Consider the following 25,634-nt stretch of genomic DNA (forward strand, 5'->3'; position numbering starts at 1 on the left):
GCCTGATGCGGGGCTTGAACTTATGAGCTGTGAGATCATGACCTGAGCTGAAACCAAGAGTCGGATGCTTAACCGACTGAGCCACCCAGATGCCCCCAAACTTGTTTCTTTTCTGTTTGTTCCCTTCTCTGTTCTCTCTCCTGCATATGTTCATAAACATTTGTCTAAAAGCTATATCATCTGAGCAGTGACCTGAAATTATGAGCTTCCCTGGTGGCTTCCTGTTATGGAGAGCAGTGTGCTGTGCTCTTAGTACAGGGTATGAGTGATGGACATTGCCATCCATGCCTGCTACCTCTACTTCTCTGAGGGGGCTCTGGGCTGCGAGGTCTTGTTACCGCTACTGGGGCTAAGCAGTGCCCCGGAGTGTCGAGCAGGAGGGAGAAAAGGAAAGCACCCGGAAAGGACCAAGTAGGAAGGCGAAAGAGGTTGACAGAAGGGGAAACACAGTGGTGTGTTATGAAGCTGGGCAAGTCCCAGCACTAGGAGCTGCTCTAAGCAGTGCCCGTGCTTCAGATTGCTCCCTGGCAATGGGCACGACCCTGACTGCTTCACTGAGTTACCCAAAGGGGACAGCTGGTTCAAGGGGACCCAACAAATAGAACCCCTCTTTGCTGACCAAATTCTGAATGAATTAAAAGACCGTTAATGGAGTCAGTGAAATGAAAACTCAAATTGTCACCGCTATTGCTCCTAAGTGCAAAGGTGGGGATATAGCCTTTTTTTTTTAATAATTTTTTTAAATTTTATTTCTTTAAAAAAATTTTTTTTTAATGTTTATTTATTTTTGAGACAGAGAACACAGAGCATCAGAAGGGGAGGGGCAGAGAGAGAGGGAGACACAGAATCCGAAGCAGGCTCCAGGCTCTGAGCTGTCAGCACAGAGCCCGACGCAGGCCTCGAACTCATAGACTGTGAGATCATGACCTGAGCCGAAGTCGGACCCTCAACCGACTGAGCCACCCAGGCTCCCCCTTTTTTTTTTTTTTGATTTTAGAGGGAGAGAGAGAGAGCAAGCACGCAAGCCAGGAAGAGGGGCAGAGGGAGAGAGAGAGAATCTTAAGCAAGCTCCCACACTCAGTGCGGAGCCTGACGTGGGGTTCAAGCTCTCGACCCTGAGATCGTGATCTGAGCTGAAATTAAGAGTCAGACTCTCAACCGACTGAGCCACCCAGGTGCCCCAGGGATATGGCTTAGTGTTGGAGACAGTCGGGCTTTCTAACAGTGCATTCCAAAGTTAGACACACTTCCTCCTCACCCAATTGTAAGGACTGCTGGAGGACGGCAGCACCTTCTGCCCTATGGCAAGGCTATGCCTCTGTAAAATGTCCAGCAAGGAGGAGCGGGGCAGAACGTGTACTTACTCCCAAGACACAGAAGAGGAACAAGCTAAGTGGTACATGCCAACACTCACCAATAAGTAAGTTTTTCCAAACTCACCAATAAGTTAGGTGCCCAAGATCTCCTGCCCAGAGGTGAGTGAGGGGATGGAGAGAGGGCCAGGAGAGTTTCAGTATTGTAACTTCCTCCATGTGGAAGGGAGTCAAGAGGGGGAAGAAGCCTACCCCCCTCTCCTCTCCTCGGTGTTTTTGTACAGTGTTGTAAAGCATTACCTTCTATTGCCTGCTAAAGCTCAGTTTGTGTTTCCTTTAGGTTTTAACGGAAGAGGAAAGAACCTTTTCTAGGGAGGCCTTGAGAGACATCTTGGATCAAGTGTATCAACCCTTAGCTGTCCGAGAATTACTTATCCTCCAGGGAGGACCACCCCAGGTATTCAGACTTGGGGACTCTTGTGGGTGAATCGTTAATGATAATGTGCAGAATGTTGTCTTCTCTTGGGCAATGCACTAATCTAGTTGAGTCTTATTTCATTTTCTAGAGCAATCAGTGATTTTTGTAAAACTAAGTTACCCTAACCCTTAGGGTAATTTTTTTTGAGAGAGTGAGTGTGCGTGTGCATGAGTGGCACACGTGAGCACATGAGTGGCGGAGGGTGGAGTAGAGAAAGAGGGAGGGAGAGAGAGAGAATCCTAAGCAGGCTCCATGCCCAGCACAGAGCCCATCGTGGGACCCTGAGAACATGACGTGAGCTGACATCAAGAGCCAGAAGCTTAACTGACTGTGCCCCAGTTTTTTTTTTTAAGATTCTACTTTCGTGTAATCTTTATACCCAACATGGGGCTTGAAACTACAACCCCAAGATCAAGAGTCACATGCTGTAACTGAGCCAGCCAGGTACTCTGCCCCTTGGGATAATTTGTAAGCATTTTTCTGTTAATGGAATGATGGCCACTCTTCCCAGGAATGTGGTCATTTTATTTATTTATTTATTAAAAAATTGTTTTTGACTGGAATATGGCAATTTTATTTAACATATATTTTATTCATTCTGAAACTGGAACTCTTTTTTTTTTTCCCCCCAAATTTTTTTTTTGTTTTTTTAAGTAGGCTTCATGCCCAGTGCAGAGCATGCCCAGCGCAGAGCCTAATGTGGGGTTTGAACCCATGACCCCAAAACCAAGACCTGAGCCAAGATCAAGAGTTGGATGTTTAACTGACTGAGCCACCCAGGAACCCTAGAACTTTTTTTTTTTTTTTTTTGGGGGGGGGGGGCTGTTTGACAGTACGTTCTTCTGGTAGAAGTATTTTGACATCTTATTCTTTGTTTATTTTTTATTTATTTTTAATTTTTTTTACAGTTTCTTTTGAGAGAGAGATAGAGAGAGTAGGAGCAGAGGAGGGGCAGAGAGAGAAGGAGAGAGAAGATCCCAGGCAGGCTCCTTACCGTCAGTATGAAGCCCGATGTGGGGCTCAAACTCACGAATTGCGAGATCATGACCTGAGCTGAAGCCAAGAGTCAGACTCTTAACCAACTGAGCCACCCAGGCGCCCCTGACATCTTATTCTTTGAATGGAATATCTGTAGTCAAGAAATTAAAATTAGGGCTATTATTGGGACTAATTTTACCTCCTTTGTTTGAAAAACATAATAGTATATATCCTGCTAGGCATAAGATAGTTCCTTTTTTCCTTAAAAATAATTATTTTCTGAAATGTTTTAATCTGATAATGTAGATGGAGTAACCATTTAGCAATACGTTTAGTTTTGGATGTAGGTGAGTAAAGAGTGAGGAGCCAAGGGAATTAGTGGTAGGTCAGGAACTAGCTGAAGCTGGGTACAAAGATACCTCTTTGATGAAGTCATTTTCATCTCATCCCTAGAATGTTACTGCCGCCTCCTGTTGGGCCCCTCTGGCCTCACTCTCTGCTTCTCTGCATGACTCCACAGTTTGCCAGATAAAACCAAATGCATTATAAGAGCGTGGCAAAAAGCCAAGGCTCTTGTGGTCAGCCTACTGGGATTCAACACCAGCATGCAGTTGTGTGAATTAGTGAATGTTTCCATCCCTCGGTTTCCTTACCGATTGGATAGTAACTCCTTGCAAGTCTCTTTTGAGATTATGTAGCAGGTATTTAACATAGCACCTGGCAAATCATAACACTCTCAATAAGTGGTAATTATTAGCCCTCCTTAAATAAAAGAGGACAGGCTAGTTAGGGTTAAATGTGTCTGTCACTAATTTTTATGTTCACATAGTTCAGTGCCATGGTTGACAGCAACATAGTTGACATTCTAGACCCAAAACAAGACCCCCAAGTCCATTGTGTTCATGGTGGCTCCGCAGAGCTCTCCAAAAGGAATGCTTGAAGAAATTCAACTCTTTTTTGAAACTGCCATGCCACAGAGTCGGAGTAGCTGAGACCGTGGAGGCAAGGACTAGCATGTCCTCATACTGTCATGAACTATACTCCTGGTGGTGAGTAATGTTCATAGGACTCTTATATGGAGGCCAAATTTGATTGGAAAGACTGCATTCAGAGACTGGTTATGTTAATTCTAAAAGAAATAAGTGTGTATGTTTATATTATATACATATTTTAAAGTTTATTTATTTTGAGGTGGGGGAAGGGTAGAGAGACAGGAGAGGGAGAATCCCAAGCAGGCTCCTTGCTGTTAGTGCAGAGCCTGATGTGAGCCTCGATCTCATAAACTGTGAGATCATGACCTGAGCCGAAATTAAGAGTCAGATGCTTAACCAACTGAACCACCCAGGTAGCCCTCTAAAATCTGTATTTTATTCATTTGTGTGTTTGTGTATTTCTGAGTTTGCAATTTCACTTGTTATTTCATGGGAAGTTTCATGGCATTTCTACTTTCCTAGAAGGTGATGCTGAAGAAGATTTTGTAGAAGAGAGTCTTTTTGGAAAAAAATGTTGCTCTTCAGAAGTCTCTTTATCACATTGTTTATTGTCAGTATGACTCAGTATATATTTATATATTTTAATAATTTCTACATGTCCTGTCTATTTCACTGACATTCAATTCATACTTTCCCATTTTCAGTCCTGCACAGATGAAAAGACACAAGTTAGGTGTCGGGCCCCAGCTTGGCTTCGGCGTCTATGTGGGCAGCTGCTCTCCGAAAGGTTGATGAAACCCAGTGGTGTTCAGGCAGTAGTCCGGGGCATTCTGGAAGGAGCAGGTGGTAAGAAATAAAATGCTTCTGTTACTTTGGTATCCAGTTTCCTTTGAGTCAGGGTGAGTTATTGGTCTTTAGCATTGGACTATAAAACCTGATTCAGACTGAGATGCCTTTGTAGAGACTAAAGAGGTTAGATTTGGAGATTAAACCTTAATGAGCTTCTTTATCACAGAAACTCATTTTCTTGCCATTTTTCTAAAACAGACTATTTCTCTAAAATAGACTGTTCACATTCTTGAATAATATTGTTGGCTGTTTCAAATAACTTATAATATCAGGGGAAAATATTGTGCAGAACGTTAAAGTAAAACCCAAAAGCAAATGTGAAATTCTCCATGGGAGAGGGCTTTGTGCCAGGGTGCTATGAGTACTTCACCTCAGGACTTAAAATCCAAGACAGTTCTCTGTAGCTGGAAAGACCTTACGGAAGTTTACTGTGGGATGAAGTTGTAGATTATTTCCCCATTTATATTCTCTAAGTCCTCATGAATAGAAAAATGTTGATTATCATGCTAAGCATGGTAGTAGTTTTTAATTTATATATTGAAAAAAAAATTTTTTTTTTAATTTTTTTTTTTTTTTAACGTTTATTTATTTTTGAGACAGAGAGAGACAGAGCATGAACAGGGGAGGGGCAGAGAGAGAGGGAGACACAGAAACTGAAATGGGCCCCAGGCTCTGAGCTGTCAGCACAGAGCCCGACGCAGGGCTTGAACTCACGGACCGTGAGATCATGACCTGAGCCGAAGTCAGATGCTTAACCGACCAAGCCACCCAGGCGCCCCTGAAAAAAATTTTTTAACAGTTTATTTATTTTGAGAGAGAGAGAGCATGCACGAGCAGAGGAGAGGCAGAGAGAGAGGAGAGAGAGAATCCTAAGCAGGCTCCGTACTGCCAGTGTAGAACCCAACTTGGGGTTCGATCTCACGAATTGTGAGATCAAGACCTGAGACGAAATCAAGAGTCGGATGCTTAACTGACTGAGCCACCTAGACACCCTATATTTATTTTATTTTATTTTTTAAATGTTTATTTATTTTTGAGACAGAGACAGAGCATGAATGGGGGAGGGTCAGAGAGAGGGAGACACAGAATCTGAAGCAGGCTCCAGGCTCCAAGCTGTCAGCACAGAGCCCGACGTGGGGCTCGAACTCACAGACCGCGAGATCATGACCTGAGCTGAAGTTGTACACTCAACTGACTGAGCCACCCAGGCGCCCCAGGCACCCTATATTTTTAAATACATAGTTTAAAGAGTCAAATTGGTCTACAAGGCTAATGGAGAAAAATAGCAGTCAGTCCTTGGGAACATTCTTGCCCATTTCCCTGCCTCAGAAGCAAGCATTTTGACTTCTTTTAGTGAGTTTGTTCTGGTCTTTACCATTAAGGTGTTTGCAGAACCTTTTTAATGTTTGAGTTTTAGGCTTCATCTATCAACTTCTCACCATGTGTGGAAGAGGATTTTGTTCTCTTTCAAAACCCTACCACCACCACCCCCAGGCATACTATTATCTCCTAAATATTCATGTCTTAATTTTGGTGAGATCAATAGTTGGGGTTTGTATTCTTCTAACTATGTTATTACTATTTACAGCTGAGCTCTGTGGTATGCCATGACTACTTTTCTTTTTAAATTTTTTAAATTTTTTAATTTTAGTTTTTTTGAGAGAGAGTGCACACACATGCACATGGGGAGGGACAGAGGGAGAGGGAGGGAGAGATTCTTAAGCAGGCTCCACGCCTAGCATGGAGCCCTACGAGGGGCTCGATCTCACCACCATGAGATCATGACCTGAGCCAAAATAAAGAGTAGGACACTTAACCAACTGAGCCACCCAGGCACCCCACTACTTTTCTTTTTTACACAACTTTTGTACTTCTTGCAGTTAAATACCATTTTTGTTTGTCTGCTTAGTGTTTCATGTATGTCTCACTAATCTGTTTTCAAATTCCCTTCCAGTTGTGTAAGTCTCCTTTCAAGATGTTCAAATACACCTGATATTCTATTGGTTTGATCTTCTTGGAGACATCTCTCTCTGAGTCTTCTCTAATCTGGACTAGTTATCTTTCACATAGCAGACATGCTAGGATCTCCCTCCACCTTTATCCTGGTGATTCCTTTGCCTTTCTTTTGTGCTTAGTCCCTTATCTCGCGTATCCCACGCACATTTGTTTCCTATCGCTGATGTGACAATTTACCACACACTTAGTGTCTTTTTGATGGAAAAGACATTTAAGCTGAACCCTGAAGACTGAGTAGGACTTTATTAAAGAGTGAGATGGGGCGCCTGGGTGGCTTGGTCGGTTAAGCGTCCGACTTCGGCTCAGGTCATGATCTCACGGTCCGTGAGTTCGAGCCCCACGTCGGGCTCTGTGCTGACAGCTCAGAGCCTGGAGCCTGTTTCAGATTCTGTGTCTCCCTCTCTCTCTGCTCCTCCCCTGTTCATGCTCTGTCTCTCTCTGTCTCAAAAATAAATAAACGTTAAAAAAAAAATTTTTTTTTTAAAAAGTGAGAGAAGAGTAACAGGCGGAGAGAATAGCACATATGAAGAAACTGGTATAAGAAAAAGCATAGTGTTTTTGAGGAGGCTTCAGTGTGGGTAGAGCATTGATCTTTATTCTGAGTGCAACGAGAAACCATTGGAAGGTTTTACAAAGGAGAGAGGCATGATCAAATCTACATTTTAGATGTATTGTGAAGAATGGGATGGGTAAGAGCAGAACCAGGGAGATCAGGTAAGAAGTGTCATCTGAGAGATCGCGGTGGCTTGGATCAATGCAGTGGCAGTAGAAATGGAGAGAAATGAATGACTGTAAGAGGTATTTATGAAGTAGCATTGCCGGAACTTAATGAAGGACTGGATGTGTGAGGAGGGAAGAAGAGAGACAGAAGAATCCGTCTCGACATTGCATTTCTAGTGTGGTAAATGTACGTTGGTCCTGTCAGACAAAGGTGAGGTCAGAGTGGTTGGCAGACATTGATAGATGTGGTCTAGAGTGCCTGTAATGTTGCCTCTCCAGTTCTGCTGGCATTGGCTTCTAGGGGCAATGAAGTGAAAAATTATCAGTTACCTGCGAGAAGTTGCCACATGCAAATAGGTCCTTGCATCCTTTTTTCCAAAGAAAAGTTCGAGTTCACCCAAGGCCATGCAAATTGGAGAGCTGCTCTAAGACACTTAGAACCCTATTTTTGCCATGAGCTTTTTCCCCCTCTACTTATGCTTGTATATATTTTTTGTTATCTATTTAAATCTTGTTTCTTCTCAAAACCGATTTGAAGCAGTTTATATTTACTCACACATTTGCCATTTCTGATGTTCTTCATTTCTTTGTGTAGATCCGAATTTTAATTCAAATTTCCTTCTGCCTGAAGAAGTTTAGCATTTTTTGTAGTGCAGATCTGCTGACAGTGAATTCCTGAAAAAGTCTTTATTTCATCTTCCTTTTTGAAAATGTTTTTGGTGTCATCATTGTCTCTCTGTTCTTTATATGATATATCTTTTTTCCTCTGGTTGCTTTTAAGCTTTTTCTCCTTGTCACTGGTTTTTAGATATTTGATTACGATATTCCTTGGTGTGGGTGATTTTTATCATGTTTCTTCTGCTTCATGTTTCTTGGGCTTATTAGAGGTGAGAATTTATAGTTTTCATCATATTTGGAAGTTTCTCAGACATTTTCTTCCAATATATTTTTCTATCCTCTCTTCTCTTTTTTTCTTTTTAACTTTTTTTAAAAGTAAACCCTAACCCCTAACATGGAGCTTAAACTCATGACCCCAGAGATTAAGAGTCACATGCTGTACTAACTGAGCCAACCAGGTGGTCCTCTTTTTGGAATTTGAGTTATACCTAATATTATACTATAATGTGTCCTACAAGTTACTGATGCTCTATTTTTTCTTTTTTGTTTTTTTTGTTTGTTTTTGTTTTTCAGTTTTCTTTCTGTGTAATTTTGGTTAATTTCTATTGCTTTGTGTTCAGCTTTACTGATATTTTCTTTTGTAGGGTCTAATCTGCTGTTAATCCCATCCAGTGAGTTTTTCATTACAGATATTTTCTTTCTTTTTTTTTTTTTTTAAGTTTATTCATTCTGAGAGAGAGAGAGAGAGAGAGAGAGAGTACAGGTAAGGGCGGAGAGAGAGGAGAGAGAGAATCCCAATCAGGCTCTGCATGGTGCTGTTAGCACAGAGCCCAGCATGGGGCTTGAATCCACGAACCGTGAGTTCATGACCTGAGCCAAAATCAAGAGTTGGAGGCTTAACCGAATGAGCCACCCAGGCACCCCGTATTTTCTTTTTCATTAATAGAGGTTCAATATTAGTCTTTTTAAATATCTTCCATTTATTTCATCATCATGATCATTCTTTGCCTTTTTGAAAATAGGGAATGCATTTATACTAGCTGTTTTAGTGTTTTTGTTTCCTAATGTTGTCATCTCTGTTTTAATGGGTCTGTTTCTATGATAGGTCCTTCGATTATGGTTCATACTTTCTTGCTTCTTTGCAGGCCTGCTAATTTTTTATTATTGAGATGTTATTCACATACCATAAATACACTTTTTTAAAGAGTACATGTCAGTGTTTTTTAGTATATTCACAAAGTTGTACAATCATTATGAAAATATAATTCCAAAACATTTGCACCATCTTCCTCCCCACAAAACCTTATGCTCATTAGTAATCACTCCCCATTCTTTCCTCCTCCAGCCCCTTGTAAGCACTGATCTAGTTTCTGCCTCAGTGGATCTGCCTATTTTGGATATTTCATCCAAATGGAATCATGCAATATGTGCTCTTTTTTGTTGGACTTCTTTCAGTTAGCATAACATTTTTGAGGTTTATCCATATTGTAGCATGAACAGTCTTTTATTCCTTTTTTATGGCTGAATAATATTCCACTGTATGCATATGCCTGGAAATTCTTGAATGGATATTGGAAATTTATTTTATATTGTTGGTTGCTAGATATTGTTGTATTTCTTTGTTAGGCTTTATGCTGGGATGCAGTTGATTTTCTTAGAATCAGTTTGATCCTTTTGATCCTGGCTTTTAAGCTTTGTTACTGTGGGTCTAGAGTAGCCTTTAATCTGAATTAATTTGGCCGCACTCCTGAGGCATAACCATTCTGAGATTTTACTTGATGCTCTGCATATTTGGAGGCCTTTCCATGCTCACTAGTGGGAATGATATTATACAGAAAGAAAAGAAAACTGAAAAAAACAAACAAACAAAAAAACCCCAAAAATAGAGCATCAGCCCTGTGTGAACTCAAGGGATTTTCCCCCTACTTCTTATTGGTGGTTCTTGCCCCAGCCTTGTTTTGTTTTGTTTTGTTTTGTTTTGTTTTTTGCACATATGCATAGGTTATAGTCTGCCAAAGGTTTGAAAGAGGACTCCTGTGCAGATCTTTGGAGCTCTCTCTTTACATACCTCCCTTCTGGTATTTTATCCTGAAAATTCTACCTGCCTTGGCCTTCCTAAACTAGGGACTCTAAACTAGGTTTCTTTAACTCAAGATGCCAGACTTTGTTTCGGCTCTGCCTTCCTGTACTGAGGCCTTAAAATTTTCTCTAGATAGTAGGCTAGGGTATTCATGGGGCTCACCTTGTTTGTTTTTTTCTCTCAGGGGTCAGTGTCCTGGGTCGCCTGTTGTCCAGTGTCTGAAAACCGTTGTTTATATATTTTGTCCAGTTTTCCAATAATTTAAGGTGGTAAGGTAAATCTGGTACCTGTTACTGCATAGCTTTGGTTTAAAGCAGTTTTATTGACATGCTGCATATAAAGAGACATCATATCATCATCATCAAATAATAATAATAAAAGTAATAAGCACTGAGAGGAAACTAGTATTCAAATTATGTGGACAATAACATTACCGTGATTAAGCTGCTACTTTTTCCTCTTAACTTTGCAGAAACCAACATCGAAAGGAAAATGCAGAGGGGTAGATTATCTTATGAAAGAAATAAACAGTTTTCAGTAGAGAAAAAACACGTTTACGCCAGAATTTTAAGGACCACATATGGGGAACTAGTAATGACTTTTTGACATCTCTGTTCATCTCTGACAGCTGGGGCGGCTGGCGGGAGTGATGCAGAGGCAATGGCTGCTGACTGGAAGAAGTGTGACTTGATTGCAAAGATCCTGGCCTCTTGTCCCCAGCAGTCTCTTTCACCAGAGGATTACTATAGAGATATCTGCCCCCAGGTAAACAGTTTTGTTTCTTTTCACTGTTTGAGGATTATCTGCTTATTCATGGAAATGACATTTAATGTTTCTCTAACGTGGAGGTGAAAGCAATGTAATATTTAAGTTTATTGTTCAGTGAGGGGCCTTGCTTTTTTTTTTAATGTTGATTTATTTATTTTGAGAGAGAAAGAGAATGAGTGGGGGGAGAGGGGCAGAGGGAGAGAATCTTAAGCAGGGCTCCATGCTCAGCACAGAGCCCGACATGGGGCTCGATCATAACCTGGGATCATGACCTGAGCCGAAATCAAGAGTCGGACACTCAAGGGACTGAGTCACCCAGGCGCCCCATCTAATGTGGAGGTGAAAGAAATATAATATTTAAGTTTATTGTTCAGTGAGGAGCCTTGTGAATTAAGTGAATAAACACCTGTGAAAGAGACCCACCTAATTGTTAGGTTTAAGAACGCCTCACCATTGTTAAATGAGTAGTTCAGCTTGCTCTCAGAGCTGGAATATGAAACTAAAATTTCATTGTGTTCATTATCTTTTCTGTGTGGTTTTAGTTTAAAAAAAAAACTGGTATTAAGTAAACACGGTAAATTAACATGGTATACAGTTTAAAAAGCACATAAGAGTAAACAGAAAAACAAATCTTCTCATCTCTGTTTTCTAGTCCCTCAGAGGTAGTCACTCTTACCAATTTCTTGTTTATTTTTCAGTGATATTCTGTGTATTAATGTATATACAATTATGTGTCTATGTACGTATATATATTCTAATTTTTATCCAAATGATAACATGCTACACGTAGTTTTTCATTTTGCTTCTTTTTAAAACAATTTTTTTTAACGTTTTTTATTCATTTTTTTTGAGAGAGAGAGAGAGAGAGACAGAGCGCAAGCAGGTAAGGGGCAGAGAGAGAGAGAGGGAGACACAGAATCCGAAGCAGCCTCCAGGCTCTGAGCTGTCAGCACAGATCCGATGGGGGGCTTGAACCCACAAACTGCGAGATCAAGACTTAAGCTGAAGTCAGACGCTTAATCTACTGAGCCACCCAGGCACCCCTTCATTTTTGCTTCTTAACATTGTACCTTGGAGAGGGGCGCCTAGGTGGCTCAGTCGGTTAGGCATCTGACTTCAGCTCAGGTCATGATCTGTCAGTTCATGGGTTTGAGCCCCACATTGGGGTCTCTGTTGTCAGCACAGAGTCTCCTTCAGATCCTCTGTCTCCCTCTCTCTCTGTCCCTCCCCTGCTCTTGCAAGCGCTAGCACTCTCTCTCTCTCTCTCAAAAATGAATAAACATTAAACAAAATTAAAAACAAAACACCCCCAATGTACTTAGGAGATAATTTCCTACTGAGTTGCCTCATTCTGTTCATGGGTACATAGTATTTCACCATATTAATGTACCATAATTTATTTAACCAGCCTCCTATTAATGGACGTTGAGTTGTTTCCATTCTTTTGCTGCTGCCAACCATGCTACAGTTAATATCTATAGATTTTTTACACATGCAAATATTGCCATAGGGAAAATCCCTAAAATTGAAATGATTGGTTCAAAGGGTATGTGCATTTAAATTTTTGACTGATATTGTTTATGTATCTGTTTTCCCACACCTTTGCTTACCCAATGTGTTACAAGAATTTCCTTTTTTTTGCTAATCTTATATATGGAAAATGTGGAAGGAGTTTGCTTAATCAGTATTCCCCACACCTTTTGGAGTGAAGGTCATTCAGTTGTTACACTTATCTTAAGGGTTCTCATGGGTAGGCATGCATGAGAACAAAATATCACAATGCAAAGATCTTATATTGAAAAATACTAAATATAAATCTTCCTACAGAAAAAAGTTAGCATTTGCAATGATGAGTAAGTATTTTCTGAATCTAGTAGTTACAGTTTTGGTTCATAACAAAATGATGAAACAAGTCACAGGTTTCACGCGTGCTGAGTCTCTCTCTGGAACTGTCAAAGGTCACATACAATTTTTGGGCAGAAGATACTCCTGTCTGCAAAAAAGTGCAAGACTCACTTTTAAGTCAGGAAGAGAAATGCACGTTTTATTGGCTGTTTATACTAGGGTGAACCACTTATAGGCACAGGAGATCTATGTTTATCTTTGAGAATAAAATAGACTCCTTTCTGGGATAGTTCAGGCATGACAGGCCCTTCAGATCCTAAATATATTTATATGCCTCGATCCAGAAATTTCATTTGGTCATGCTACTTATGATAGCAAAAAAAATTTTTTTTTAAGTTTTTTCTTTTAATTCCAGTCTAGTTAACATACAGTGTTATAGTAGTTTTAGGTGTACTATGATAACAAAATTTTGAGAGAAAACTCAATGTCTGGATATTAGGGAATAATTTAATAAATTCTTACATACAGCTTCAATATAATATTTTTGAGGAATTTACAATATGAGAAGATTTCAACAATATGTAAAACTGAATATTAAGTGAGGCCTTAATAATTAAAAAGAAAAAATTATACAGAAATATCCCGGCAAAAATATCCCGGCATAAATGTTTTAGTGATTTAGGATGATTTTTCTTCCTAAAACTTTATTTTGTAAATTTTCTATAATGAACATCTATTTTATAAATTTGATAACATTATTTAGTAGAAGCATGGCCTCTTCGGTTCTCACACCGCTGATACTGGGTTGTTAAATTAAAAAAAAAAAATTCTGTCGAATCAGTATTATTGCAGTAAGTTTGTTTTTTGGATTAAAGAAATACCGCTTTCTCTTTATTTAAATGTAATAGTCCTTGCAAAGAGTCTTGTATTTACCTTTATGTGCTTTTTCTCGTAGATTCTAGATTTATTTCACTTTCAAGATAAATTGACAGCGCGACAGTTTCAGAGAGTTGCCACCACTACCTTTATAACCATGTCGAGAGAACGCCCACAATTGGCTTCGAAGTATTTGCTTGAACCGGTGCTAGCCCCCCTCCATCGATGTTTAAACACCGCAGGTAAAGGGGGAAGTCTGGTGGTTGTGTTCCTCTCAGGGATCTTCCTCAGTGTTTCAGATTTCAGTGACTGAAGTCTGTCATACTTCATTGTCTCCAGTTTTGCTTTCTTTTCTCCCCAACTTTTTACTTTGAAAGATCCACCTCACGTAAATTCCAAGAAAAGTACCTTGAAGCACCCCTGTACGCTTTACCTGGATTGCCCAGCTGCTCATATTCTGGCCACATTCGCTTTTATCTTTCTCTCTTTTTATAACATGTACATCAGCGCTTGTTAGTTGCAGACGTCATTTGATATACAGACTTGATTCAAATTTCTCTAATTGTCTCAAGAACTTCCTCTGTAGTTATTTTTTCGTTTAAGTCTAGATTCTAGTGAAGACTCCTGCATTGCATTTACTTATATCTTTTTAGTTTCCATTAATGTAGAATAGTTCCCTAGCCTTTTGTTTGTTTTTCACCATGATGTTTTTTTCCCCAGATGAATACACTTCCTTTATCAAGAGTGACAAGCTGAAACAAAACCGTAAAACCCCAAACATGTAAAAACCCAAGGTGTTAGAAGGACAAACTCAGTTCATTCAAATTCAGGCTCATCTGGACCCTGGTCAGAAACCTTAGTGAGGTGCATGTGAACACCAAGTTAGGGAGAGGACAGGAGTGAGGCCAAGAGAAAGGGTGTGAAGGGGGCCCCCATAGGTTCCCTAGGGATCACCCTCAGAGTGGTACCTCCACCCTCCCAGAGATAGTGAAGACCTACCGGGCCCTAACCTTTTGAGCACCCCAACCCCTGGCCAGGGTGTTTAAGGCCAGTCCCAAATGATTCTACCCTCCCTTGCTCCATCCTCACTTGCTCAGGCTTTCAACCTCACTCTTCTCCTCCTCTATACTTTTCTCTGTGAATAGTAGTAAGTTAGGGTATTGTTGGAGTCACAGTGAGGCTGGGGGCCAAGGGAGACAGGGTGGAGACGAGGTGAAGAGAGGAGAAAAAGGTCTGTCCAAGGATCCCTCTCTTCATGGGATGCCAAAGTGTACATCCAGCTCCTCCTTTAAAAAAAAAATGTTTCTTTAATGTTTATTTATTTTGAGAGAGAGAGAGAGCGTGAGCAGGGGAGGGGCAGAGAGAGGGAGAGAGAGAATCCCAAGCAGGCTCCGTTAGTTCACAGGCCGACTCGGGGCTCAAACCCACAAACTGTGAGATCATGACCTGAACTGAAATAAAGAGTCGGATGCTCAACTGACTGAGCCCCCCAGGCGCCCCCCAGCTCCTCTTTTGCAACCACTCAGATCTGAGAAAGTGCACTGTAGGCACCAGCAGCTGTAAGTCGGAGAAGGGAGGGGCTCGCCGGCCGGCACTCGGTGGGGCTGCTGGTGTGAGAGGACAGCGGCAGCTGCGTTTTCCCGCGGGTCAGGCTGCTGCTCAGCACAGCCAGGTGGGCGCTGAACTGCCTGCCAGCTCCATGTGCTGGTGCCGCTGTTCGCCTTGGGAGGCCCTGGGAGCCCTCAGCAGGCTCGGTGACGTTGCCGGCTGTGTTAGCCGGGACGGACGAGAGCGGGGCCTGCTCGTCAGTGTGAGCGGAAGGCAGGCTGTGGGAACTGGGTTCAGCTCCGTCGAGGGCTTGGGCAGGGGGGCTGCTAGGGTCCAGCAGCAGCTTCCGCTCCTCTCCGTCCTGGTCCCAGTCCTTGTTCTCGCTGCTGTAGCGGCACCCCAGGGCTGGGGTCAGGCTGGGCGCTCAGACCACGCCGAGGAGGGAAGGCATCCATCCTTACCATGGCATTTTTGAAGAGCCTCGGTAACAAAACGTTGTGCAATTTGTATTTGTCTAATTGTTTCCTCATGATTAGATCCAGGGTAAATATTTCAGCAGCAATATTCCATAGGATGACTATTTTTTCTCAGTCTCCATTAGATTAGGGGGCACACGTAATCAATTTATCCCATTCTGGTGATATTAAATTTGATCATTTCATTAGTAGCCTGATTTCTCCATTGTTAACATATCTTTCTCTGTAATTAATAAGTAATCTGTGGGATGATAGTCTGAGACTGTGTGCCCTGTTTCCTGTTAAGTCTTTCATGCTGTGGTTTGTTATCCATTGATGATTCTTGCCAGTAAAATGGTTACTTTCTTTGTTATTTTAATTTGTTAGGTTGCTATTCTTCTATAAAGAAGAGCTTTTCTTTCTCCTTGCCTCATCTCTTTTTTTAAGTTTTTTTTTTTTTAAGATTTTATTCAGTGAGTTACCCAACATTCTTGTCATTCATTTTTTTAAAAATATTTATTTATTTATTTTGAGAGACAGTGCATGCACAAGAGCAGGGGCGGGGCGGAGAGAGGGAGAGAGAGAATCCCAAGCAGGCTCTGCGCTGTCACTGCAAACCAGCGAGATCATGACCTGGGCCAAAGTCCAGAGTCGGCCACTTAACCGACTGAGCCACCCAGCCTCCCCTCTTATCATTCATTTTGATGCTCAGATTTTCCCGTATTTGGCTGGTGGGTTTAGTTCTGTTTTAATGTCTTAGAAGATTGACATTGCACCAACTCATCACCTGCCTTCGTATGTTTTTATACTTGACTGAATTTTTCCCCCACAGTTTACTGAATTTAATGCTTGGATGCAGAATATTATTTCAACATTCTTTGTTAAAAAAAAAAAAAACAAACAAAACAAAAAACCTTTCTAGATAGTAGTTCCAAGGTTTTAAATGAAGAAAAAGTTTGATGTTATGGTTAAACCAAATTTAGTTCTATGTAGACTTTTTTAAGAAGTCATCTGTAGTAAACATTTCCTGGGTGTGTATAGTGGGGGTGAGGTGGGCAGGGATAAAGAAAGTCTAATTTTTGTGCATAGTAAAACTTCACCAAATTGAACCTGGTGAAGTGAAATTTTTGATTATTCAGGTGTGATAAACGTTATATATATATACATATATACGTGTATACATATGTATACATGTGTGTGTGTGTATGTATATATATATAAATATATATATATAGGTGTCCATGGATCGGCCTGAACTAAACATGGTATTTGAGTAAATAGTTTAAATTTCTTTACATATTTGATAGAAACCTAGTCTAGATCCAGTATATGCTTCAAAAAATCGCTCAAGGGGTGCCTCAGTCAGTTGAGTGTCCAACCCTTGATTTCGGCTCAGGTCATGATCCCAGGGTTGTGGGATTGAGTCCTGCCTTGCGCTCTGCACTAAGTGCGAGGCCTGCTTGGGATTCTCTCTCTGTCTCCCTTTGTCCCTCTCCCCCACTTGCGTGCTCTCTCTCTAATTTCATGTATTAAGAGTATACCTCATTACTAATCTATTCTCTTGTCTAATACCTAATCTATGAATTAGGTATTGTAGTCTGAGGCAGTGGTCCTCATAGTGTGGCCCCAGGACCAGCAACATCAGCATCACCTGGTAATGTATTGGAAATGCAACTTCTTGGGCTCTCCTCAGACCTACTGAATCAGAAATGCTGGTGTGGGTCCCAACAATCTGTGTTTTAACAGGCCCTTCTGGGTAATTCAGGTGTGTGTTCAAGTTTGAACACTGGTCTAAGAGCACTGTTCTTAGGGTAACTAGATCCATTCCATTTGTGGATCAATTATTATTGTCCTGGACATTGTTCATTCCTATTGGACATCTATTTGCCAGACATTTCTTCATATGTTAGGTTATATTCGTAACACCAGCTACATGTTTTGCATTGACAGTGTCCGGATAACAAAAAGGGTGTATGATAGTCTGACTGGTTTTATATAGACAGCCCCATCATTGCCACTGGGGGAAAAAAAAAACCCTAAAATACAGGCTTTCTTATTTTGTTTTTCATATTGTATCACATTTTTAAGACTATGTGACAATTATGATAAATTACCATATTTTATCAATTCTAAGGTGCACATGTTTTTAACATAAAAAAGCTTTAATTTTGGGGGGTCTTCTGGCTGGCTCAGTCAGTAGAGCATCCAACTCTTGATCCCAGGGCTGTGAGTTCAAGCCCCACATTGGGCATGGAGCCTACTTAAAAAACAAACAAAAAAAACCCCAAAACAAAAAACGTGAATTTTGGAAATATTTTTCACATTTTAACAATTCTGGTGTTGAGATGTATCTCACAATTATTGTTGGCCAATCATGGCATTATCTGTGCCTGCAAATGAGCATTAAAACTCATAGAATGGATGTCAGTGACTTAGGAAAAAACTGTGAAGACAACAGTAGAGTGGTGACCTTTTTTTTTTTTTTTAAGAAAATGTTTGTATTTATTTTTGAGAGAGAGAGAGAGAGACAGAACATGAGCGGGGGAGAGGCAGAGAGAGAAGGAGACACAGAATCTGAAGCTGTCAGCACACAGCCTGATGTGAGGCTTGAACCCATGAACCATGAGATCATGACCTGAGCCGAAGTCAGACACCTAACTGACTGAGCCACCCAGGTTCCCCTAGAGTGGTGAACTTTTAAGAAATTTCACATCAGGGACACTTGGGTGGCTCAGTTGGTTAAGCGTCCAACTCTTGGTTTCAGCTCAGATCATGATCTCACGGTTGGTGAGTTCAAGCCCCCACACTGGGATCCGTGCTGTCAGCACAGAACCTGCTTAGGATTCTCTCTTTCTCCCCTCTCTCTGCCCCTCCCCAACTCATTCTTTCAAAAATAAATACAGTTTTAAAAAAAAAAAAGAGGGGCGCCTGGGTGGCTCAGTCGGTTAAGCGTCCGACTTCGGCTCAGGTCATGATCTCGCGGTCCGTGAGTTCGAGCCCCGCGTCGGGCTCTTTCTGTGCTGACAGCCCAGAGCCTAGAGCCTGTTTCAGATTCTGTGTCTCCCTCTCTCTCTGACCCTCCCCCATTCATGCTCTGTCTCTCTCTGTCTCAAAAATAAATAAACGTTAAAAAAAAAATTAAAAAAGAAATTTCACATCACCTACATTTTTGAGGTGGCACAGAGTTCAGTATATTATGGCAATATGTGGATATCAGTAATGGTGTCGAAATGTTTCAGAAGAGTTGGACTTTTTAAATGTGAAGTGTTCAGAATTTCTTATTCTGTTTATCCCAATTATATAGCTTATATAAGGAATGATATTTAATAAAATTGTATGTCTAAATAAATCTAAAAGAACTCTCAATACTTTTTTTATTAAGTTTTTAAATCTTAATTCCATATAGCAAACATGCAGTATTGTATTAGTTTTGGGTGTACAAGTACTGATTGAACAATTCTATACATTATTCAGTGCTGATCACGATAAGTGTACTGTTTAATCACCATCACCTATTTCACACATTCCCCACTGACCTCCCCTCTTTTAATCCTTTTTATAAAATCTATTTTAAAACTTTTTTTTAACATTTTATTTTTGAGTAACCTGTACACACAACACAGGGCTTGCCGAACTCACAACCCAAAGATCAAGAGTCCTATGCTCCACCAACTGAGCTAGCCAGGCACCCTGTTTTCACCTCCACGTAACCATTGATTGTCATTTTCATTTAATTTGATCCCTAATTTTTCATTCATTAAATTTACAAGTAAAATTTCAAGTCATAATGTTTCATAAGTTATTGGCTTTCTTCTTTCTTGTGATATATAAAATAACAACGAATGTTTATAATCATTGGCATCATAGATTTCATGAAATACTGTGTTTGGTGTTGTATTGTACATTGGTAATCATGTTGAATCTCTAATTGTAGGTGTTACTTACAGAACTATCTAGCAACACTTTCTTCCTTAAGTCCTGAGCTCTATTCAATGAGGCACTGAATATGGGTAATTTTGTTTTTTGTTCTCTAGAGATTCCAGAGAGTGACATGGCTCCAGGGACCATTTTGGTAACAGAAGAGGAACTTAACAGATGTATTGAGGATGTATTTAAGGTTGGTAATTTGAGTCACTAATGTTTCTAGATAACATTTACACATAGTCTTTTAAAATAGTTTTGCCTTTCTGGGGTGCCTGGGTGTCTCAGTTGGTTAAGCCTCCAACTTCGGCCCAGGTCATGATCTGGCAGTTTGTGGGTTTGAGCCCCGCGTCAGGCTCTGTGCTGACAGCTCAGATCCTGGAGCCTGCTTCAGATTCTGTGTCTCCCTCTCTCCCTACCCCTCCACTGCTCACACTCTGTCTCTCTGTGTCTCTCAAAAATAATAAATAAACATTAAAAAAATGTTAATTCCAAACTATCATGATTTTTTCACTTTGAAAACTGGAAAATATAAGCTGTTAGTAAAAAAGCTGATACGTTTTGAAACTGTCAATTTCATCATTTACTCTGAATGTTAAACAGTTTAGATTCTCTAACTGGCACATACCACTGATGAAAGCATGTCTTTTGAAGAAATTGACAGTGGCATTTGCAGTGCTATAGGCTTCCAAAAGTGTATGAGAATATTGAGTCTACTTTATATCTTTCTAAAGTAATCACCGTCATATACAAGTAAGTCTGAATAAGTGAATCTTGCAAATGACTACCTAAATATATTACTGAAAGTGAAAAAAAAATGTATGTTCTCTATGATTACAGTCTTATAAATATATATGAAACATATATTTTTAGACAAAAAATGAAATCCATTGCGTTAGGGCCAGATGGAGCTGGGATAAATATTCTTTAAGGTTTATTTCAATAAATTTATAATAGTATTTTACTATGAAAAATATCCACGCTAGTAAATAGCTTTCAAAATTATTTGCCATGTAAAAAGGTCCAGCTGCTTTGGAAAATAATTTGGCAGTTCCTCAAAACATTAAACATGGAATTACTATTTGACACAGTAATTCCATTCTTAGGTATATACCTAAGAGAAATGAGAACATGTTCAGACAAAAATCTGTGCACAAATGTTCATCACGGCACTATTCATAATAGCCCAAACGTGGAAGTCACCCAAATGTTTATCAACTGATAAATAGATACACAAATGTGATATATGCATATAATGGAATATTTTTTAGCCATAAAAATGAATGAAGTATGGACACATTTAACGCAAACACAATGCAAACATTTAAAAGTAACAAATTTTAAACTTTAATAGAAACCAGAAAAAAAAGACCACACGTTGTATGATTCCATTTATGTAGAATATTAAGATTGGGCAAGTTCATAGAGACAGAAAGTAGATTAGCGGTTGCTAGGGGCTGGAGCTGGGGAGTTAGGAGTGTCTGCTAATGGGTATGGGATTTCTCTGTGAGGTAAGGAAAATGTTTTGGAATTAGACAGTGGTGATAGTTATACAGTCTTGTGAATATACTAAAAGCCACTTGTACATTTTAAGAGTGAATTTTTTTTAATGTTTATTTATTTTTGAGAGAGAGACAGAGTATGAGCAGGGGAGGGGCAGAGAGAGAGGGAGACACAGAGGTTCTAAGCTCTGAGCTGTGAGCACAGAGCCTGATGTGGGGCTCGAACTCACGAACCATGAGATCGTGACCTGAGCTGAAGTTGGATGCTTAACCGACTGAGCCACCCAGACACCCCTTAAGAATGAATTTTATGGCATGTAAATTACTTATCAATAATTTAAAAAATTATACTCCACATTTCTCATTTCTTTTCTATGGCAATAAGTTAAGCATTTTAGAGAAAGTGTTTAGTTTTTTATGAAATAATTCAAACAGATAAAAAATGCAGAGTAAAACACTCATGTACCCACCACTCAGCTTAAGAAATTAAACATTACCAGTTCAGTTGAAATCTTCTATCTACCTATCCCTGGTCACATTGCCATGGCTTCCCATCTAAAGGTACATTGTGGTTTTAGTTAACAGTTAGTTCTCTTATTACTAGTGAGTTGAACATCTTTTTGTGTTCTAGGTTTATTCATATTTTTCTTCTGTAAATTGCCTATTCACGTTTTGTCCGTTTTAAAAATTGCCTCTTCAAAATTTTTTTCGAATAAATCTTTTTTTTAAAGTTTATTTATTTTGAGAGAGACAGAGGCAGCATGAGTCAGAGAGAGGCAGAGAGAGAGGGAGAGAGAATTACAAGTTAGCTCCACACTGCCAGCGCAGAGCCCCACTCAGGGCTCAAACCACAAATCCACAAGATCATGATCTGAGCCGAAACCAAGAGTTGGATGCTTAACTGACTGAGCCACCAGGGCGCCTCTAGAATAAATCTTTTTTTATAAGACAACTTTATTGAGATATACTTTACAGACCATAAAATAATGTTTTAAGTATGCAAGTCAATGATTTTTAGTAAGTTTACAGCGTTGTGAAACTAATACATTACAATTTTAGAACGTCTCCATTACCCTAAAAAGGTCCCTGTGCCTATTTATAGTCACTCCTTGTTCCCACCCTTAGCCCCAGGCAACCACTAATCTGTCTACCTCTGTGGATTTGCCTTTATGGCTGTTTCATGGGAAGGAACCATGCAACATGTGATCTTCTGTGGCGGACTTCTCTCTCTTAGTATGATGTTTTGTGTATGTGTGTGGGGAGGTGTTTCCATGTTTTGTTTTTTTTCAAAGTAATCACTTTGCCCAACATGGGGCTCGAACTCATGACCCTGAGATCAAGAGTCACGGACTGTTGATCAAGTGTACTGACTGGGCCAGCCAGGCACCCTCTCTTAGCGTAATGTTTCGGAGGTTTATCCAGGTTGTTGCATATATCAATATTTTGTCCCTTTTAATTGTTAAGTAATATTCCATGGTATGAATATACCACATTTGGTTTATTTGTTCATTAGTTGATGGACATTTGGATGTAAAGTAGATCTTTCTTCAAACAGCTTTGTGAGTTGTAATTCACATACTATACAGTTTACCCATTTAAAGTGTGCAAATCAGGGCACCTGTCTGGCGCAGTCAGTAGAGCATGCACCTCTTGATCTTGGGAGTTCAAGTTCAAGTGCCACACTGATTGTGGAGCTTACCTTAAAAAAAAAAACAAACATGCATATCAATGGCTTTTTAGCATAATCTAAGGCTTGCATATTAGAAGTATATTCTAATACTTCATTACCCAAAAAGAAATCCCACACTATACCCAAAACCCTTTACCACTCTTTTTTCCATTCTCCCTACTCCTAACCCCTCCAACCTCCAACCCGAGTCAACCACTAATCTACTTTCTCTTTCTATAGATTTGCCTATTCTGGACATAGCATATAAATGGAATTATACACTATATGGTCTTTTGTGATTGGCTTCTTTTACTTAGCATGATGTTTTTAAGGTTTATATTAAGCACAAAGCAGGACCTAATTTTTTTTTTTAAGATTTCTTTTATTTTTTAGTAATCTCTATACCCAACATGGGGCTCAAACTCACAACCCCAAGATCAAAAGTTGCATGCTCTACTGACTGAGCCAATCAGATGCCCCAAGACTTGATTTATTTTTATTGCCAAATAATATCCTATTGTAGATATAGACTCTATTTTGTAATCCATTCATCCTTTGATATATATTTGGGTTGTTTTTACATTTTAGCTATTATGATTAATGCTGCTATGGACATTTGTGTACAAGTCTTTGTGCATACATATGTTTTCATTTTCCTGGGTATATACCTAAGAGTAGAATTGCTAGAGGGGCGCCTGGGTGGTTCAGTCGGTTAAGCGGCCGACTTCGGCTCAGGTCATGATCTCGCGGTCCGTGAGTTTGAGCCCCGCGTCAGCCTCTGTGCTGACAGCTCGGAGCCTGGAGCCTGCTTCGGATTCTGTGTCTCCCTCTCTCTCTGCCCCTAACCCACTCGCATTCTGTGTCTGTCTCTCTCAAAAATAAATAAACATTAAAAAAAAAAAAAGAGTAGAATTGCTAGATCTTATGGTAACCCTGTGTTTAACCATTTGAAGAACTGCCAAAGTGGCTGCACCAGTTTACATTCCTACTAGCAGTATGTGACGGTGTAGAGTAAACCTTAAGTCATATTCTTTCAGATAAGAAGGCAGATGATTGGGGGGGGGGGGTGTGGTTGTTCTTGTTTTGTTTTTGCCTCAGCAAAGTGTTATTGATTTAAGTAATCTCTACACCCAACGTGAGGCTCAAACTCAAGACCCCAAGAATGAGAGTCACACAGTCTTCCAACTGAGCCAGCCAGGTGTCCCTGTTTTCTTTTGTGTTAAACTTAATGTATGATATTCATGATTTGTAGGTATAAAATTCACGCTTAAAAATTCAAAACTCGTTCTGTTCAACACTCAACTTTTTACTAAAGTAAGCTGTTTCATTTAATTTCACTATTAAAAAAAGGGACCTGGCATACAAATATAGCATCAGATTGTTTATAGATAAAACCTAACTTAGTGACTATAATAATGCTGTTTTTTTTTTTAATGCCTCATTTAGAGACTTATGAAAAGAAAGTTTTTATATCCTGTTCTACATATTCATAGGTAAGGACATTTTTGATTGTAGAAAAATAAGAAATTATATAGAGCAGTGTAGAAAGCAAATGTTCTGAATTAGAGAACAAGGCCCAGCTAACTCTCAGGAAGGTTGTCTTCAGTCACACACCATCTGAGGAATATCATGATGAAAACTGTTAAATGGTGGGTGTGGAATGTCAGAAAGACTTGAAAGTGGTGTCAGGGGTAGAACTTAATTGTGACTACACTCTGGTACAAACCCCTCATAGTATTTCTGGGAAGTAAAAAAAAAAAATTGCTTTTAGAGGAAAAAGAAAGCAAATCAGCTTCTTTCTGGCGAGTGAATTAGCGTCTAAAAAATGGAGAGATCCAGAAACAGTGAATCCTGCCATTGTTCCTATTCTTGCTCCCCAAAAAAGGGGGAGGGAAAAAAACCCTCCTAATTTGGTGAACAGTTTGGTGAATTTAAAACCTCCTGGAGAGGCAAGCAAAACATTAGTTGGCTGTAAACACTTGATTATGCACAAAAGATTGGGGCGGTTATGAAAGCAGGAAGGGGTGCGGAAGGGTAATTATTCTCCCTACAAGGTTTTGGCAGCTCAGCTGCACTGGGAAAACAGAGGAAATGTGTATGTTGGGGGGAAATGGTAAACACTGTGTAAAGTTTAGCAACAAAGGCTGTGTTGTCTTTATTAACTTTCTGCTAATACTAAATTACAGAGCACAGCTCAAAGGCAGGAAACAAGGAAAACATCTGGGATAGTTGAATGATCCAGCAGCTCACTGGGTAGCAAGAGGGTACAAGAGGGTGTTTAATTTTAGAGAGGCATTTGGGAACATGTCCAGCTCTGGTTTTCTCTCTCTTTTTCTTTTCTTTTTAACAGATTTACTGGGATATAATTCACATACGCCACAATTCACACATTTAAAGTGTTCAACTCAGTGCTTTTAGTGTAGTCACAGGGTTGTGCAACCATCACCACAAATCTGACTTTAGAAAATTATTGTCCCCCTAAAAGGACCCCATACCCATTACCCATCCCCATCCCCATTCACTCTCCCTTTTCCCAATTTTATTTTATTTATTTATTTTAAAAAATTTTTAATGTTTCTTTATTTTTGAGAGACAGAGACAGAGACAGAGCGTGAGTGGAGGAGGGGCAGAGAGAGAGGGAGACAGAATCTGAGGTAGGCTCCAGGCTCCGAGCTGTCAGCGCAGAGTCTGACTCAGGGCTTGAACCCACAAACCACGAGATCATGACCTGAGCCAAAGTTGGATGCTTTACTGACTGAGCCACGCAGGTGCCCCTCCCTTCTCCCAATTAAAAAAAAAAAAAAAGTTTATTTATTTATTTTGAGAGAGAGCACGTGTGAGTGGGGGACAGGCAGAGAATGAGGGAGAGAGAGAGAATCCCAAGCTGATGGCGCAGAGCCTGATGTGGGGCTTGAACCCATGAACTGTGAGATCACAACCTGAGCCCAAGTCAAGAGTGAGACATTTAGCTGATTGAGCCACCCAGGCACCCTCCCTTCTTCTAATTTTGTCCCCAAACCTTAGGCAACCACTAAAATGGACTTGCTGTCTCTGTAGACTTGCCTA

General features: G+C 40.1%; 1 protein-coding gene across 1 annotated transcript in view; it reads left to right on the forward strand.

Annotated features, from left to right (window-relative positions):
* Positions 1 to 25,634, forward strand: part of TANGO6 (transport and golgi organization 6 homolog) — a 193,245-nt gene that overhangs the window by 17,441 nt on the left and 150,170 nt on the right. Inside the window, exons 3-7 of the mRNA XM_049622425.1 lie at positions 1,654 to 1,770; positions 4,406 to 4,547; positions 10,613 to 10,749; positions 13,553 to 13,715; positions 19,511 to 19,593. Coding sequence (XP_049478382.1) covers positions 1,654 to 1,770; positions 4,406 to 4,547; positions 10,613 to 10,749; positions 13,553 to 13,715; positions 19,511 to 19,593 — 642 coding nt within the window. The remainder of the gene's footprint in view (positions 1 to 1,653; positions 1,771 to 4,405; positions 4,548 to 10,612; positions 10,750 to 13,552; positions 13,716 to 19,510; positions 19,594 to 25,634) is intronic.

This window comes from Panthera uncia (genome assembly GCF_023721935.1).
Source record: "Panthera uncia isolate 11264 chromosome E2 unlocalized genomic scaffold, Puncia_PCG_1.0 HiC_scaffold_20, whole genome shotgun sequence".
Classification (NCBI taxonomy): domain Eukaryota; kingdom Metazoa; phylum Chordata; class Mammalia; order Carnivora; family Felidae; genus Panthera; species Panthera uncia.